The following is a 17,284-nucleotide window of genomic DNA, read 5'->3' on the forward strand; positions in this document are numbered from 1 at the left end:
AGTCAGGGCTAACAAAAGTGAACACGGTCTGGGGTGAGCAAGTTGCCAAGGTCTTGAGGTGCTGGATGGTGGAAGCTTGCATATGATTAAGCTCACCAACAGAGCTGTGCTACGTGTCCCTCAGGCTCTCTGTGTTGATTACTCTCCTCCATAACAGATGCTACCGCTGCCCTCTCAATCCTTAGGCTTCTAGAGTTGGTGAAGTGGGGTGCCAAAGTGTGGGCCATAAGGAACAAAACGGCTTTAAAATCCCATCCTGTCCAAGGTACCCATCACAGTCATTATCTTTAATCAATGAGACATATAATTGGTTGTTTTCATTTTCATTTTATTCTGTGCAGTTTAAAGCGAAAGTTAAAACACACAAACCATGAAAGCTTTAGATATTCTAAGACAGGAACGTCACTCACTTGCACATCCCTCATCTGTATTTTACATCCTGTTACACAAAGATCCTGTCAACACACACACAGTTCTAATCCCTTACAATGTATTCGTCAAGCAGCGAGATGGCAATGCATCACAGCACAGGGCAGAGGGCTCCTGTAAGAAACCACGGCAGCAGTGTTTGGTGAGTGGTTATGTGGCGAGCTGGCGTGGAGGTTAATGTGAGACAGTCCTCAGCAGGTAGCGTGTGCTCTAACAAATGGAGATGCAGCTTCTACTACAGGAGAAAATGTAACTTGTTATTAGTTTCAAACTCCAAGACTAACAGCAGACAATACAAGGTGCTTTAATTCTAGATTCTATAACCCAATGCCATTCTACCGTCGCCTGAGTGCCTCCACGCTGGGAACCGCTCGCGGGCTTTATGAAGTCAACTTCAAATATAAAAGCACTTAGTTTACCAGTAGAGGTCTGTGGTCACTCTAGTCACTAGTCACAGATACCTTCTGGGAAAAACTGACTTTAAAAAAGGCTGCACTGTGGACTCAGAATAACTTCACACACAGTGCCTCCTAACAGGAAACATGGACTGCTTGCCATCATGTTTTGGGTGTCGGCACATACGTATTATATAACTTTTAGCAAAATACCATTTTGAAATGGTTCTTAAGCCTAATCTAAACAAAGAGGTCAAGATGTCCACGGGACGGCTATTCAGTATCGACTTCCACTATGAGAAACCATTCAGTCAAAATGCTATCTTCAGGTGTGTGTTTAATGCCTCGGCTAACTGTTACACAAACCTTTAGTGTCACACACACACACACACACACACACACACACACACACACACACACACACACAGATCATCAGAGACAAAACACAGATTTGGGAAGGGCTGGCTGAGAAGGACCATAACAATCTACCCGAGTCCTCAAGTTTCTAACCCATCGTCAAAGAGGCAAAGCCACCATTTTGGAAAGGGTGCAGGCAAGACTCTAGTATTTGTATGTTGTGTCTTTAAACTTTGAAGGTAAGCACAGCCCTTGCACTGAGAGCCTGAGAATGCACGTGGGACAGTTGTAACAGTTATGAAAGTGCTAAAACAAAACCGGGAACAGGCCAGAACCAACAGCACATGAGGAACGCTGCAGGGACGATGGTTTCTCTCCCCTCTCTTTACAGGGATTAGTCTGGGCCCTGTTGTAGATTGGAGGGGGACAGCTACATCAGCCATCTTTCCTTAATACTGGTTCAAAAGAGAGCTCACCTGCAGCTTCAAGTTTTCCTATTGGCATCTAAACCTTCGCTATCCACCACAAAACACTAGTAAAAAATGAAAACCTGAAGCTCAATACATTAGATTATGAAAAAAAAATCTAATGTAAATATCTTCCCAGTACCAAGATGCCTTGCAGCATCTTGACCCATTTAGTGATATTTAGTTAGTATAAGAAATATTAAAAACCAATGCTAAAAACAAATGTCGCTGCTCCTTATGCCTTTTAGTCACATTATGCCCCTAAAGAAGACAGAACAATTACACCCCACTCTTAGCTATTGGGCATCTTCCCCAGAAAATGCATAACCGAAGGGTGTCCCCTATACTTTCCCTTCCAGTGTGCCCAAAGGGCTACAATGTCAAAAAGCAGTTCTTTAGGAACTCAACTTGGGGCAGCGCCAGAAGGCAGTTAATAAACAAAATCTGCCAGTAGGAAGTATGAGGTATCAGACGAGACTACACACAGCCACGAAGAGCAAGAAGCAGGAAAGTAACCAGCTTTGCAGTTCACTTCTGTACAGCGCAGACAACACTAGGAGGCCCATTAAGCCCCTCTCTTCTCTGGTAAACAGTCCAAAGCTCAGATAAAGCAAACACCTGGCAAGAGGCATTTTACACAGCTAAGCAGGTATCTTCAAACACTGCCTGTTCAAGCCCTGGCACTCCTGAGGTCTTGTGGCTGAACTTTCCCCATAACACAAGCCCCGAGCATAAAGTCCCTATATAAAGGGGACTGATCTCATTCTCCCGGAAGGAGAAGACAGTTCTTAGATTCCTAACTATAACTCTAAAACCCCCAATGGGTTTACCCCAATGGTATTTCATAGAAAATAACTATGTTAACACTGTAAGATTTATACGTAAGTTCTCCAATAAATAACTGCTATCTTGGAAAGTAAAATTACAAATTATCACTTTTACTTAATCTAAGTGACCATCAGTGGTAAAGACGCACCATACATATCTCTAAGCAGCAGCACTGCCCACTAAGCCACGGCATGTGTCTGGTGTCTCAGAAACGTTTTGTTTTGCACTTACTCCACAGTCTAAAACTTCTGTCACATAAACTTTATTCCTGTGTAAAGAACGTATGGAATAAACTAGTTGTTAGAACTCTCACTCCATATTCCGAGTCCTCTCCTCCAAATTAGCCACAGGCATCTGCATTTTTCCCACATGCACATCAAGAGGACCAGCAATGCAGCGCTTCCTGAAGGAGCGTTCGCTACTGCCGTCTGTCTAGTACCAGCAAGCAGCTTTGGGCAAAACATCTCATATCTTAATGGCAGTCAGTCTTCTCTGTGAAGTGGTAATGTGAGCCGCTTTGCTGTGAATTTCGTTAGGTCAGTCCATTCTGAGGATTTTGGCAATTTCTCCTGCCTTCGACTGCAAGCGCTTGGCTCAGAGAAAGGCAACTGTTTTGCAAGTGCCTCCCTGACAAAACGGAGCACAGCTTCACCACCTTGTGGGACTCTTCCTTCCTTGAGTCCTGTAAAGCATTCTGCTGTTTCTTTGCAAGACAATACAGAATTGTGAGCATTTCTCTGGCAGCAAATGCTGGCATCACTAATATCAAAAATGTTCGCTGCTGTTTCCCTGGTTTTTTGCATATATAATAGCCTCTTAATGCTGAGTCGTAGTGCTACCTTTTTGAAGACATTTTTAAAATGCCAATTAAACCTGACACAGTTGATACCAACAATATACACATCAGCTGAGGTAATGACACTATAACAAGCTGCAAAGTCACATATGCATGAGCTAGGATAATGACAAGACTATCACCTGGTTGACAGTAATGAGATATGTCCCAATTTCTGACAAGTTAAGATGTCAAAAAAAGGGTACATTTTATGAGTAATAATAACACATGTTTTCAAGCCTGAAATGCTTACAGATTTACACCAGTGGGGGAGTGGGGGGGGGAAGCCCAAGAGGCAGAAAATAAGTGTTAAGTACACCCAGCAAAATATCCAGGATGGAATCTGTATGGTCCAATTTGGTTTAAATTCCCTTTATTTCTATATGGCTTACATGTAAATCTTTTTTTTTTTTTAAACTGGATATAAATCCAATTGCAAATGTTCCTCAGTCACTTAGTAACTTTCAAAGCCAGGTCCCTTAGGACAGAGGCTCCTAACTGCTTTTAGAGCATATTCTAGAAAAGTGTGTCTCTGGTCAGTGGCCTTCATCAGCAGGTGCCCTTCGTTGGCGAGCAGATCTGATCCTATATGGCGAAGCTGAAGGGTCTTCTTCTGTCTCAGATCCTGAAGGCTGCTCATGGTCTCCTTCCTGAGATCCTGTGTCTCCCACCAGCTCCCGTAGAAACTTGAATTTAGATAAAAAGAGATGCCATACAAAATACCAACCTAGAGAAACACAAAAATATTAAGACAAATTATTACATTGGTTTCAGCCCAGAACACTACTGTTAACTGAAAGGTCTACATCACAAAGCAGTTAGTATACTAAAGTATGCATTCATACAACAAACATAAGGCACTTATGATGTGTAAGGCAAGAGGATACATTCTAGAATTATATGGGAGGACAACTTCCTGCTTTCAGGGAATTTAGCATCCAATATTAACATTATAATGATGTGGAGTATGGTTGCACACACACTCTTGGGAGTCTGAGGCAGGTAGATACGCAATTCAAGGCTAGCCTGGGCGACATTTTAAGATTCCAATCTTAAATGCCAACCCTCCATACACATGTATATGAGATTGGGTCTAAGTAAGAGTATTTACTGTATTAATATCTGTTTTGAGAGTATTTTTGTAGAAAAGAAATACACCTGATTAATGCGCGGACACACGCTATCTCAGTGCTACTCAAGGTGAGCCTGAATGAAAGATGTCTAGCAGCAGAGGTCAGCAGTGAAAATGCCTCAGTGGAGGCCATGCTACTGAAAAGCTAATAGCAGTGGTTCTCAACCTTCCTGATGCTCCAAGCCTTTAATACAGTCAGTTCGAAGCCAGGCGTGGTGGTACACACCTTTAATCTCAGCCTGGTCTAAAAGTGTAACCAAGGCTACACAGAAAAACCCTGTTTTGAGAAAAAAACAAAACAAAGCAAAACAATAACAATGACAAAGCAAAAATAGCTCTTCATGTTGAGATGACCTCCAACCATAAAATTATTTTCATTGCTACTTTATAACTGTAATTTTGCTACTATTATAAATTGTAATGTATATGTTTACAAAGTGCATGTTATTGGAGATTGGCTTTGCCAAAGGGATACAGACACACAAATTGAGAACCGCTGGTTTATAGACAATATCACAGAAAACTATAAAATTTCTATAATTACAAGATAGAAACATAAAGCCTGTGAACCAACTGCATAAGTTCAAGATTTTTAGAAAATGACATTTTCACATCACATTCTTTAAGGAAGAAATACCACTCAATAAAGGATCAGTCATGTAAACCGCAGCGACTTGACCCAAGCTTTAAGAGCAGAGCACATGCAAAGTCAGGTGAGGTCAGCCGAGGCTCTGGTGTCTTCTGCCGCTGCTTCCTTCATGCTGTTACTCAAAAAGGCCAGTGGGTCATAGCATTTTCTGATGACATGTACTTCATGAAAATAAAACCCAAATGGCTTTTCCACCCATGTTAAACTAGGCCATGATAACCGATGCCACCTAAGGGCAGTGTTTAATTTGTCTTGTTCCTTACAGTCACTTAAGAAAAAGAGCTCTTGGGTTGGGCCAGGCATTGGCTGGACATTCCCTCAATCTCTGTTCTATCTTTATCCCTGCATGTCTTGTAGGCAGGATGAGTTTGTGGGTGGTTGGTGTTCTCCCCCTCCACTAGGACTCTTGTCTAGTTAGAAGGTGTCCTCTTCAGTCTCCATGGCCCCTGCTAAGGAGTCTCAGCTACAGTTCCCCTCATGTCCTCCCAGACGCCCATTCTGACTTAGGCCTAGACTTGTTACAGAGACGTCCCCACCCACAGTTTCTCTTTTCTCTGTAGGCCTTCTGTCCTCCCGCCCCTGCTCTCCCCAGGTCTGACCTCCAGGCTTCTTTCTCTCTGCGCTCCCTCTTCTACCTTGTTTCCACCCTGTGGAAGAGAGCCAGTCCCTGACACTATTAACGATACTCTGCTGTGCTGGCAAAGTTGTCCCCTGAGAGGCTCCACCCAGCAGAGGTTCAAAACAGATGCTGAGACTCACGGGCAGACAATGGATGTAGCATAGGGAGTCTAGTGGAAAAGTGGAGGGGAAGGATAAAAGGACCTAGAGATGACAAGAGCTCCACAAGAAGACCATCAGAGGCAACTAACCAGGGCCCAGAGGGGCCTGTGGAGACTGAAGCACCAACCAAGGACCATGCATGGACTGGACCTAGGTCCTCTACACAGATGTAGCCAATGAGTAGCTCAGGCTTCATGTGGGTCCTCTAGCAAGGGGGGTGGGGGGCTGTCTCTAACACGGACTCTGTTGTCTGCTTTTGATCACTTCCCCCTGATGGGACTGCCTTGCCAGGCCACAGCAGAAGAAGACGAACTCAGCCCTGATACAACTTGATGAGCTGGGTGGGTGGGTGAGTGGGGCTCCCTTTTTCTGAGGAATAGGGAAGGGGGGATAGGGGAGAGAAGGTAGGACTGAGGAGAGAGGGGGCTATGACTAGATGTAAAGTGAATAAATAAATTAATAAAAGAAAAGAAAGGAAGGAAGGAAGGAAGAAAAAGAAAGAAAGAAAAGAAAGAAAGAAAGGCAGAAAGCTCAACATCCACTCCTGAGTACAAAAAGGCCAACCTTGGAGACTTACCCCATCCCCTGAGTTTTGGCTTCTTTTAAGCCTGAACACTGCATGCTAACCAGAACACACCCTGAATATTTTTAGTCAACTATATCCATAAGTGGCTCAGCTTTGTAAAATATTTTGATGATGCTCCAAATTAACAAGCTCTGCTTTCATCCAAAAGTCTCTGCTAAACCGGTGGATCAATTAGAGAAAAGACCACTGGGAGACACTGCTTCTGACCCAAGGCTCACAATGCTGCACTGTGGGGACTGAGGGAGCCACCCAAAGAGCTTAGGGGCCTGTCACTGAGCAAGTGTTCCATAAACAGCTCAACGGACATGAATTTAAACGCTAACAGAGCAGGGAAACCTGAGGTAACTTTTTGTTTTTTCAAATTATATTTTTATAGATATGATTCACATATCATCAAATGTATCCTTTGAAGCATACAATGTAATAGATTCTGGAATATTCATAAGGCTATGTAATCAATACTCCTGAACTCCAGGGCATGTGCACCAACCCTAAAAGAATCCTCCTGAGCCAGCATGGCTAGGGAAAGACCTCCGCTGACAGAGAGCTTGTCTAGCTATATAAAGTCCTAGAGTCACTCCCATATGTTCAGTCTGCGGCCTGTTCCCACCCTTCCCAGAGCTCCGCTTCCCTCTCAGCAGCTGTCTTTCTCACACACTAAACGGGGCTTTCTCTGCTGCCCTGTCCTGGATCTCATGTGGGAGCGGGAGGGTCAGAAGTTGAAGGCTAATCTTGACTATACAGTGAGCCTGAGATAGCCTGGGTTATATATATTTTGCCTTTCAAAAAGGAAGAAAGAAAAAGAAAACAAGTAAAAGAAGAAGAGTCCTGGTCTCTGTAAGACTCTCCCAGCACTGCTGGTTCCAGGATAATGTCTCTTTGCTCTATGTCCCCACGTGCTCTACACAGTGAGTGCCAGGCCAGCCAAGGCGACGCAGTGAGACCCTGTCTGGAAAGAGAAACGGGTGGACAAGTAAAGAAAATAAAAGAAGAAAATCTATAAAACCAAAAGCTGACGACAACAAAGTGGTCAGAGGCTGTGGATGTGAGACTGTTCCGTTGGATCCCACTGTCTTCCTCCCAAACTGCACTGCCAACAATGACAACAACCATGTAAAAGTGTTTCGGTGTCAGGCCAGCGCTCACAAGGCAGCATTTGGCACAGCAAATAGCAACCATGCACCATCCTCCTCCCTGCCAGCAGTCACTAATGTATTACGCCATTGTGGACTTGCCCACTGTGAACATGCTACATAAACGGCCTTTGTGTCTGGCCTCATTTCTTTCTTTTCTTTTTTTATTATTATTAATTTTTTATTAATTTATTCATATTACATCTTGATTGTTAGCCCTTCCCCTGTTTCCTCCCATTCTTCCCTCCCTCCCACTTCCCCCCTTCTCCCCTCCCCTATGTCTGTGATTGAGGGAGACCTCCTCCCCCTATATATGCTCTAAGATTATCGAGTCTCTTCTTGGTAACTTGCTATCCTTCCTCTGAGTGCCGCCAGGCCTCCCCATCCAGGGGACATGGTCAGAAAAGGGGCACCAGAGTTCGTGTGAGAGTCAGATCTCACTCTCCACTCAACGGTGGAGAATATCATGTTCGTCGGCTAGGTCTTGGTAGGGGTTCGAAGTTTACTGCCTATTGCTCCTTGGCTGGTGCCTTAGTTTGAGGAGGACCCCAGGACCCAAATCTGCCTGTCATAAAGTTCTTCTTGTAGGTTTCCAGGACCCTGTGGGTCCTACTATTTCCCCATTCTTCCATGCTACTCTCACCTAAAGTCTCAATAGGATGTCCTCTCCTCTGACCCGCTTTCTTGGTAAGTAAAGTTTTTCATGGGACGTATCCCTTGGACTAGTGTTTTGATATAAGTGAGTATATACCGTTTGTCTCTTTTTGCTTCTGGGTGAACTCACTCATTATGATAATTTCTAGGTCAATCCATTTGTCTACAAATTTCGGGAATTCCTTGTTTTTTATAGCTGAGTAGTACTCCATAGTGTAAATGTACCACAGTTTCTTAGTCCATTCTTCTACTGAGGGACACTTAGGCTGTTTCCATGTTCTGGCTATTATGTATAAAGCAGCTATGAACATGGTTGAGCATATGTCCCTGTTGTGTGTTAGGGCATTTTCTGGGTATATTCCAAGGAGTGGGATAGCTGGGTCTTGAGGAAGCCCTATTCCCATTTTTCTGAGAAAACGCCACCTTACACCCATCAGAATGGCTAAGATCAAAAACTCAAATGACACCGCATGTTGGCGAGGATGTGGAGAGAGAGGAACACTCCTTCATTGCTGGTGGGAATGCAAACTAGCACAACCACTTTGGAAAGCTATCTGGCGTTTTCTCAGAAAAGTGTCTGGCCTCATTTCTACCTCTTTTCAAGGTCCATCCTTGTCGGTGGCAGCGCTGCTATGCATCCTGCCAGCACCTGTGAGGTCCTGTTCTCCACACCCCCACCAACACCTTCTTATTGCCAATCAACTCTTTATAACTAATAACATGTTTCCAATTTTTTCTAACATTTGACAATTTTGTCTTTGATGTTGAAAAATATCTATCCAGCTCAGAGGTTTTATTTATTAATTTATTTGTTTTGTTTAATTCTCGAGCTGTAAGCTCTTCTGTGTTCTGAAGAGCAGAGGCTCTTCACCCATCTCATCCAGTGTCGTTTCACTATTTTGGAATGATTTCTGCATGACATGTTTAATTCTGATGAAATCCAGTAAATCATAGTGACTTGGATGTCTCAGCTCTTGTCACAGGGAGGAAACCACTGGCTAATCCAAGATGGTTAAGATTTATACCTATAAGCCTTCTAAGAGGTCTACAGATTTTAACGCATAGTCTTTGGCACAAGAGGTAGGTCCAAATTCATTCATTAGCATGTGAATATCAAGTTGTGCCAGATCATTTGTTGAAAGGACTGTTCATCTCTTAGAAACGTAGTCAAAAACCAATCTTAAATGGCATTTTTCTTCTGAACTTTTAGTTTGCTAGCTGCCTATCGTATGCTAACACACACCATCTGAACTACAGTAGCTGGGCATTACATTTTGATACCACAAAGTATATGTCCACCAACTTCGTTCTTTCCCAAGATTATTTTGAGACTTGGGTCCCTCTCATTTATAGGTGAATTTTAGAGTCGGCCAGTCAGTGCACGGAATCTGTAGGTCAAAGTGAGGGCTGTGCTGATTCTGTAATGCCACTCTACCTAAATTTTCCCACAATGAGCATACATGGCTATATGTGTCTATACATGCATGTGCATGTGTTATGGTTGATGCCAGTGTCTTTATTGCTCTAGGATTACAGATGTGCAACATCACTCCTGACTTTGTATGTGATGCCGGGAATCTTAACTCAGATATTGTACATGACTGTAAATGTAGTATCAGGAAATTAAAACAATTCAGTTCAAAAAGGATGGAAGGTTTTTACTTCTTTAAGACCAAATATCCCATAAAGAATGAGGGAAGAGGTGGGTAACAAGAAGTCTCTGACTGAAAGCACTAACTATCCCTCCAGACAGTGGACGTTAGTTCCCTGTGGAATGGGCATGAGAAGGCAGAGCCCAGGGCAGAAATCCACAAAAGGATGCAGCAGTTGTCAGGGGCTTGGAGTGTGAGACCACTCAGATCACAGGTTCTCTCTCTTCCCTTCAATCTGAACAAAACTGAGATTTAATCACAGGGAGAGAGGGTGAAGGAGAAGGAGATGGAGGGAGGGAGAGAGGGAGGGAGAGAAGGAGGGAGAGAGGGAGGGAGGGAGATTTAATAGACGATAGAATTCAGAAGGCTATGGTTGCTGCATCCATACTCAACATTTCCCCAAAGTGGCCTGCTGAACCACTACACTTCTGCCCCAAATCTAGACAAACTCACAAAACATGCCTCTATTTCCCTAAGGGAAGGGGATGAGCAAGGGCTGATTAGGAGGATTCGGAGAGTGAGACTGAGAGGAGAGCCAGAGAGGGTGGGGGTCCGCTGTGCAGTGGGTGCCATGAACACAGAGCCAGAGAAGATGGGGGTTCGCTGTGCAGTAGGTGCCATGAACACAGAGGCAGAGAGGGTGGGCACTTGCTGTGCAGTGACTCTCATGGGGTAGGAAGTGCAAGGGACAGGTAAGCTCAGCTGACAAGCGCTGCAGGGCCACTCACAGAAGGATGAAGCTCAGCAAGTAGCATTTGGCACAGCAAATATAACATCCTTCTAGAAGTGGAATTTGGGGGAGCAGATTGAAAGAGAATGGAGATGTCTCTAAACCAGTGTCTGCTGCTTAAAAATAGTTTATCAAAAGATGTCAACAGTCTAAACAAAGGATAATAATGAAAATCCAGAAGTTAAACAAAAAATAACTACCCAAGACATTTTCTTTAGAAAAAGAACTATTCTAACCCCAGGGCATACATCCAAAACAGGACTCAGCATAGAACCCATGAGCTACTGCAGTCGCAGACAGAACTGCCAAGACCCTACTCCAGAGCTCTGAGTTGAATATAAAAAAAGAAACTACTAATTTTTCTTTTTATCTTCAGGGACAAACACTCTGTACATATTGTCTACCAACGAAAGTGTCACTCAAGTTAAGCCGTCCTGTCACACACACCTAAGATGCCTCACTGTCAGAACAAGAGTGCTATGATCTAGGAACCAGAGCTTACGACAAATCCTAAGTACACTGAGCACTGCATAGCCTGTCCCCTTTATAAGGTGGCTTGTGACTTCAGTAACAGGCACTCTAAAAGCAGGGGGGTGAGGGGGGGAGTGTTCTTATAAACTTACAATACAAATCCTGGGAGCAGATACCTTTACCAGTGATCTGAACTGGGTTGGTTAGTTAACTTGGCTAGTCATGAACTCTTGACTCGTTAATTAGTCGTTCTGTTGGTGTAATCTGTTTCTCCCTACATGTTTACCTCAGTACTCCTGAGAAGGCATGGGTAGTTTTAGAAATTTGAGAGGATTAGACAAATTAGCTTGGAGAAAGCCTTGGTAAATGCCTCTGTATCAGGCAAGACTCCCAGGACAGTCTCCACTACAGAAGCTGCTCAAAACACACAGGCAATTTTTGGTTGCTTGCTTTTTGAGATGAGGTCTCATCTTGTAGCCCAAGCTCGCCTGGGACTTGAGGTGTAGTCCATGTTGGCCTTACACTTGGGGCAATTCTGATGTGTAAGCCTCCCAGGTAAGACCACAGGCACCATATACAGTTCACGGACAAATCTGCTGGTTACAGTCTAACTAAAAAGCTGGACTTGATGGCGCCTTTCATCACTTGAGGGGTGAGCAGGAAACAGAAGGATCACGAGTTCCAGGCTAGCCTGCATTAGCACAAGATCCTGCATCAAAAACAAAATAACAAAGCCTTCCCTGATTCCTTTAAAAGGTCGCATACAGTACCTATTAGTGATGCCTACACTGTGTGAGGCTCTAACCTATAGAGCAAACTACTTGATGTGGGGCAAGGTAGGGCCGGAGGAAGATGAGAGGCCTATTTTCCCTTTGAGGCACAAGTTCACTGTAAACATAAAACACAGTCAAAGACGAACCAGTGTAACGACCCTACTAACAGACACCTGACCACAGCAGTCCCTAAATAGTACCACTCAAACTGATCGCTCATCACAGCTGCTAGGGAGTGCTCAGAAACCCCACGTCAATCTGGCAGCTGTGCGCATTCAGTTTGTATTTGTTTGTTGAGACAGGGTCTCACTATGCAGCTCTGCCTGCCTTGGAACTCATTATGTAGACCAGGCTGACCCGAAACTCACCTGCCTCTGCCTCCAGAGTGCTGGGATTAAAGGTGTGCACCACCATCCCTCGCTGTGCTTGCTCATTGAAAGCTCCACAGATTACTCTAACGTGCACACAGGTTTGGGAAGCACAGAAATGGTAGAAAAGTGAATCAATCAGACTGGCCAAGGAAAAGGAGAAAGGGAGGGATTCAGAGGTGAATGCCTCTGGAGGAAAAGTGAAGCACCCGTTGACCAGAAACCGCCTCAGAAGACCCCATTTCCAAAGAGGCCACAAAAGCCACGTTAGTATTTACTGAGCGCTGCTGGTTACATAAGGAGGATGTGTTACCTAGTTCTATGTCAAATTGACACAAGGTAGAGTTATTTCAGCAGAGGGAATCTCAGCTGAGAAAATGCCACCACCAGCCTGGCCCATGAACAAGCCCGCGGGACATCTTCTTGATTGATAACTGACGTGGGAGGGCCCCACGCACTGTGGGCAGTGCCACCCTTGAGCTAGGGGTTCTGGATTATATAAGAAAGCGGGCTGAGCAAGCTATGGGGAGCAAGCCAGTAAGCAACACTCCTTCATGGCTCTGCATCGGCTGCTGCTTCTGTCTCTGCCTTGACTTCCCCAGATGAGGACAACAGGCTGTAAGCTGAAACAAACCCTTTCCTCCCCAGGTTGCTTTTGGTCAGTGTTTTATCACAGTAATAGAAACCCCACCTAAGACAGAGAACTACATAAAGAAACTACCCAGAAGTGGAATTATAACCCACTGTCTAGCATGTGTAAGGTTCTAGTTTCAATATACTAAACACCTCAATTAAAAAAAAATCATGAGCTGGGTGATGACAGAGGAAGCTTGTGCACATGATAACTAATATAACGGCCACAGCTTTTTAAATGTCACCCCCAAATCTCATGTAGATACGTACGTGACATCTTAACGAGAAAAAGAAGTGATTATGATGCATTAGGAAGTGAGCTAATGTCAGCAGAGAGGGAACAACGTAAATATCACAGGGACAGACCACGAAACATCACGGAGGCTCTCACTAGGTGTTAGTGCCACAGTCCGCCACCATTACACAACCAGCCAACACCTATATATAAAGCAGAAAACGAATTAGGTAAAATGGTCAGGGTTAGGGATGAAGACTGACTATGCTCAGCTGGGCGTGGTGGCGCACACCTTTAATCCCAGCACTCAGGAGGCAGAGGCAGGTGGACTGATGTGAGTTGGAGGCCAGCCTGGTCTACAAAGCTACACAGAGAAACCCTGTCTCAGGGGGTAAAAACAAAACAAACAAAACAAAAACAAACAAACAAACAAAAACCCCAACAGATTGACAATGCTCTAGTTAAAGTTGCACTGTGTCTGAACCATAGAATTGTTTAGTGTGTGCTCAGGGCTCACTCTCCTGTACACGCTGTGTCTAGAGACAGATACATACAAAGTTACATGATATAAAATGGAGCTACACCCTGCACATAGTACCAGATACACACACACACACACACACACACACACACACACACACACACACACAGCAAAGGGGCCAGGGCTGAGTATGAGGCATGTGAGTGCAGAGCAAAGGCTACCCCAGACTCAAAGGCTCAGATTCACAACTTCCACTTAGCCTAACAGTAGACCGGCCTCCTGTGGACACCAGGCTCTGGGACAACTTCTGCAAGGTGTGCTGCATGTATGGGGAACAGGAGGATGGGAGAAGAAAAGGCCTTAACCCCTAGATGACCTTTTACTGAAAAGTATGTACCCCCTTAACCCTGCAGCATGTGTGTCAGCTCACGGAAGCACAGCCCACGCACCAAACGCTCCCCACTGAGGCCTGACAGACACACAGAACACATTTCTTGCTTACTCTTGCACTATGTCCTGGGATTTAGAAAGAAAAACAGGAAGGAGAGAGAGGGGAGGGGAGAGGGAAATTCCGTCTCCATATACTCAGACGCCAAGGCTGGCTGGTGAGTTCTTCACAGCTTTTTAAAAGGTAGGTTTGGGCTTTGTTCCACTGATAAGTGCTGTAAGCCAGAAAGAAAGAAAAAAAAAAGAAAAAAGAAAACCGGCTGGCAGCAGAAGCCATGGGTTCTGGGATAAAGAAAGGTGACTCTCTTGTGTGCGCCAGTCATCAAGGATTAGTTCAAAAGACAAACGTTGTGAAACACTTTGTACTGGATTCCTATAATGTGCCAGAAGGGCAGCGGTGGTAGACAAGCGAAACACTTAGCCATCACCGTCAATGTAACTAAAAGTTCACAGGATGAATTAACACTCCGCGGTTCACTAATCTCTCTGAAATAGTCAAACTGGCAAGCATGACTCCCATCCCCACACAAAAGACCTGATGACTAACTGGGGCTTTCTGTTTTGCTTTTTTTTTTAAGCTTCGGAACCAATTTGGTTAAGAATCTGAAAGAAAAACAACACAGGGCAGGCGAGCTGTAAATCTCACCAGCTGCTGAGAGGAAGGAAAGAAAAGGAAGAAGAAAGTCATGCCTTGGGTTAGGGGCCAGCAAAGCAGGCTCAGCAGTGGAGGTCAGGAGGTAGCTGCACTGACAGGAACAGGAGAAAGATCTAGAGTGTAAGACAGGTTAAGACATGGGCCAGGAGCTAAAGACCCCACAGGGAAGGGGAAAGGAAAAGTTACTTTTTGAGTCGGAACTCAGAAAATCGAGCAGGCTTCAAGTAAGTGTCCCTAAGCAACTGGGGTCTGCTGCCTGCCCCACCCCCTTTTAAGACACGGTCTTGTTACAGTAGCCCAGACTGGCCTCAAACTTAGAGACCCTCCTGCCTCAGCCTCCCAAGCGCGGGGATGCATGAGGTACAGCTACTGAAGAGAGCCAGCTAGCCAACTTAGGACAAAACAACCAAATTTAGCATCTCAAGTTCTTGGGTTTTCATGGCAGAAGTACGACAATGCAGTTTTCAGCATGATGAAATTCACACACTGCAACACAATCCCACGCGATTAGACTGGAGGACGGCCCTCTGGAAGGTGAAAGGTCAGAGGGTACAGTCCTTCAGGAAGAATTAGGTATGGCCATTCACATCTGTTTCGAATGGTGCGGTCTGTATTCTGTACATCTTGGGTCTATCTGACTGACAAGACTGTTTGGTGTCTGTGTAAAAAGGCGCCAGCAGTTTAGGCTGGATTCCGTAGTTAGCATATTATCAGCAGGAATCTCCAGAGTTAATGCTGGCATTACAGTCAGTTGATAGACATTTAAATCCTTACATTTGTGTGGGGGGTTGGGGCATACTTTTAATCCCTGGACTCGTTGGCAGGTAGAGCTCTGTGAATTTAAGGTTTGTCTGGTCTGCAAAAGGAGTTCTAGGCCAGCCAGGGCTACACAGTGAAACCGTTTGTCAAAAACCAAACCAAACCAACCAACTAAAATCCTTAAATTCTTACATGGTTTTGTGAGAGAGGATAGGGCAAGAGAGCTGGAACCTGGATGTTTGGTTTTCAGTGTCTACTCTGGCAATACTGTTGCAGTTTAGAGACTCCCGGGAGCCTGATGAACCTCCACATTTCACATCCTTAAGAAAAAAAAAAAAGACATAATGCCTTCTGAATGTTGGCTTGACACTGAAACTATTTTACATTTTTTGTTGCTGTTAACATTTTATCTGTTAACTATACTTAAGTGAGGCTGACTAAAATCATAAACTTAAAACATTATTTACCAAACTTTTTAACAAACCCTTTAAACTAATTAAGAGGCCATCACTTTCAGATGGTCCCAGAACTTGGGATTCTTTATACAGGTAAGCTGAAACTTAACTCACCGTCAACAATAAATCAAAATAAGACAAAACAAAGCAAAAGCCTAACCACAGAAACAAGACGCCTTTAGCTAGAAATCTCCCATATGTTCAGTATTTTCTACCTTGCCTGTGTCCAAGAGCCTTCTCTCCTGCCCTTGGCAGACCCCAACACCATGGGGTTAAGGCACTGCCTGACTCAGAGTAAACTAAGTGGGCTTATTCATCTTTGAAGATCCACTTCCAGGCACTGGCTGACCCACCGACTGCCCTGTCCTTCAGTGTGAGGTCAGCAGGCACCCGGCTGGTCCTCCCCATTCGCAGACCCTGCTACTTGCCAACTTGTCTTCATTAACACTGCAGGCTGCGAACATTGCTCCAGCAGTCCAGCTCGGCCTGAGTCAGGCCTGTCTGCTCTAACTCCTTGGCTTTGCCAGACACAGCAGTAGCCTGGGTCTTGGTACTACGCACCTGCACATCAGTGTGCTCAAGTTAACCTAGGGGATACAACCTTGCCAACTTATGAAGGAGAGGGTGTGACCCTCAGTTAATACAACTCCTATCCTAGGGCCTATGTTGACATTAGTTTTCAAGTAGCTCTAAAGCTTCAGAACTCAGGTGCTCGTCACTGCAACAGAGCAGGGAGAAATGGCACTAATGTTACTGAGGCAAAGTACAATCCCAAAGCCATGGTCATTCCCAACTCTACGACTGTCTCCTTGTCTGAAACTGTCATCAACCCAACACAAACCGCCCAACTAGTTCCCTTCCTCCTAGGCTGCAGCTATGAGCTGGGAGAATCTTGGAAGTTCCCCGTGAAACCTCTCAGGGCCCACATCTGGGCCAAAATCTTGATGCCCCTGCATTCATTTATCACCTCATCCCAGCTAACTGGGCTGAAACTTGACTCATTTATTCCCTCTTTCACTCAAATATTTGTCAGTGCCTACTATGGTCCAAACACTATCATACGCATGTCCACTGACAATGAATCTATGGGGAAGAGCAGAGGGGGGAGGGGTGGTCAGGTGCACACAAAGGAAACCGCTATCTTCAGAGAGGCTAGCGAGCCTCGCTGGCAACTGGGAGGATAAAGGTGTCAACGAGATGGGAAACCCTGCAGAAACAAGTTCTGAAATGTAGGTTCCGATGTGCAAAGTCTGACATGTTCACTGCACTCGTGGTCCAAGCTCCATGTCTTCCTGCCCCCTCTAGAAGTCAGGCTGTGGGGTTCACACCTCCCACTCTCCAGTGTGATGCTTCCGGTGACCAGTCTTTACCCTAAAATAA

The 17,284-nt window shown here is 44.8% G+C and overlaps 1 protein-coding gene across 1 annotated transcript in view; it reads right to left on the reverse strand.

Moving 5' to 3' along the window:
• Window positions 1–311: 311 nt before the first annotated feature.
• Window positions 312–17,284, reverse strand: part of SMIM13 (small integral membrane protein 13) — a 24,569-nt gene continuing 7,596 nt past the window's right edge. The window contains exon 2 of the mRNA XM_084793967.1: window positions 312–4,038. Coding sequence (XP_084650093.1) covers window positions 3,848–4,038 — 191 coding nt within the window. The 3' untranslated portion in view covers window positions 312–3,847. The remainder of the gene's footprint in view (window positions 4,039–17,284) is intronic.

The sequence above is a fragment of the Acomys minous genome (assembly GCF_964271855.1).
Source record: "Acomys minous genome assembly, chromosome: 9".
In the NCBI taxonomy this organism is placed as follows: domain Eukaryota; kingdom Metazoa; phylum Chordata; class Mammalia; order Rodentia; family Muridae; genus Acomys; species Acomys minous.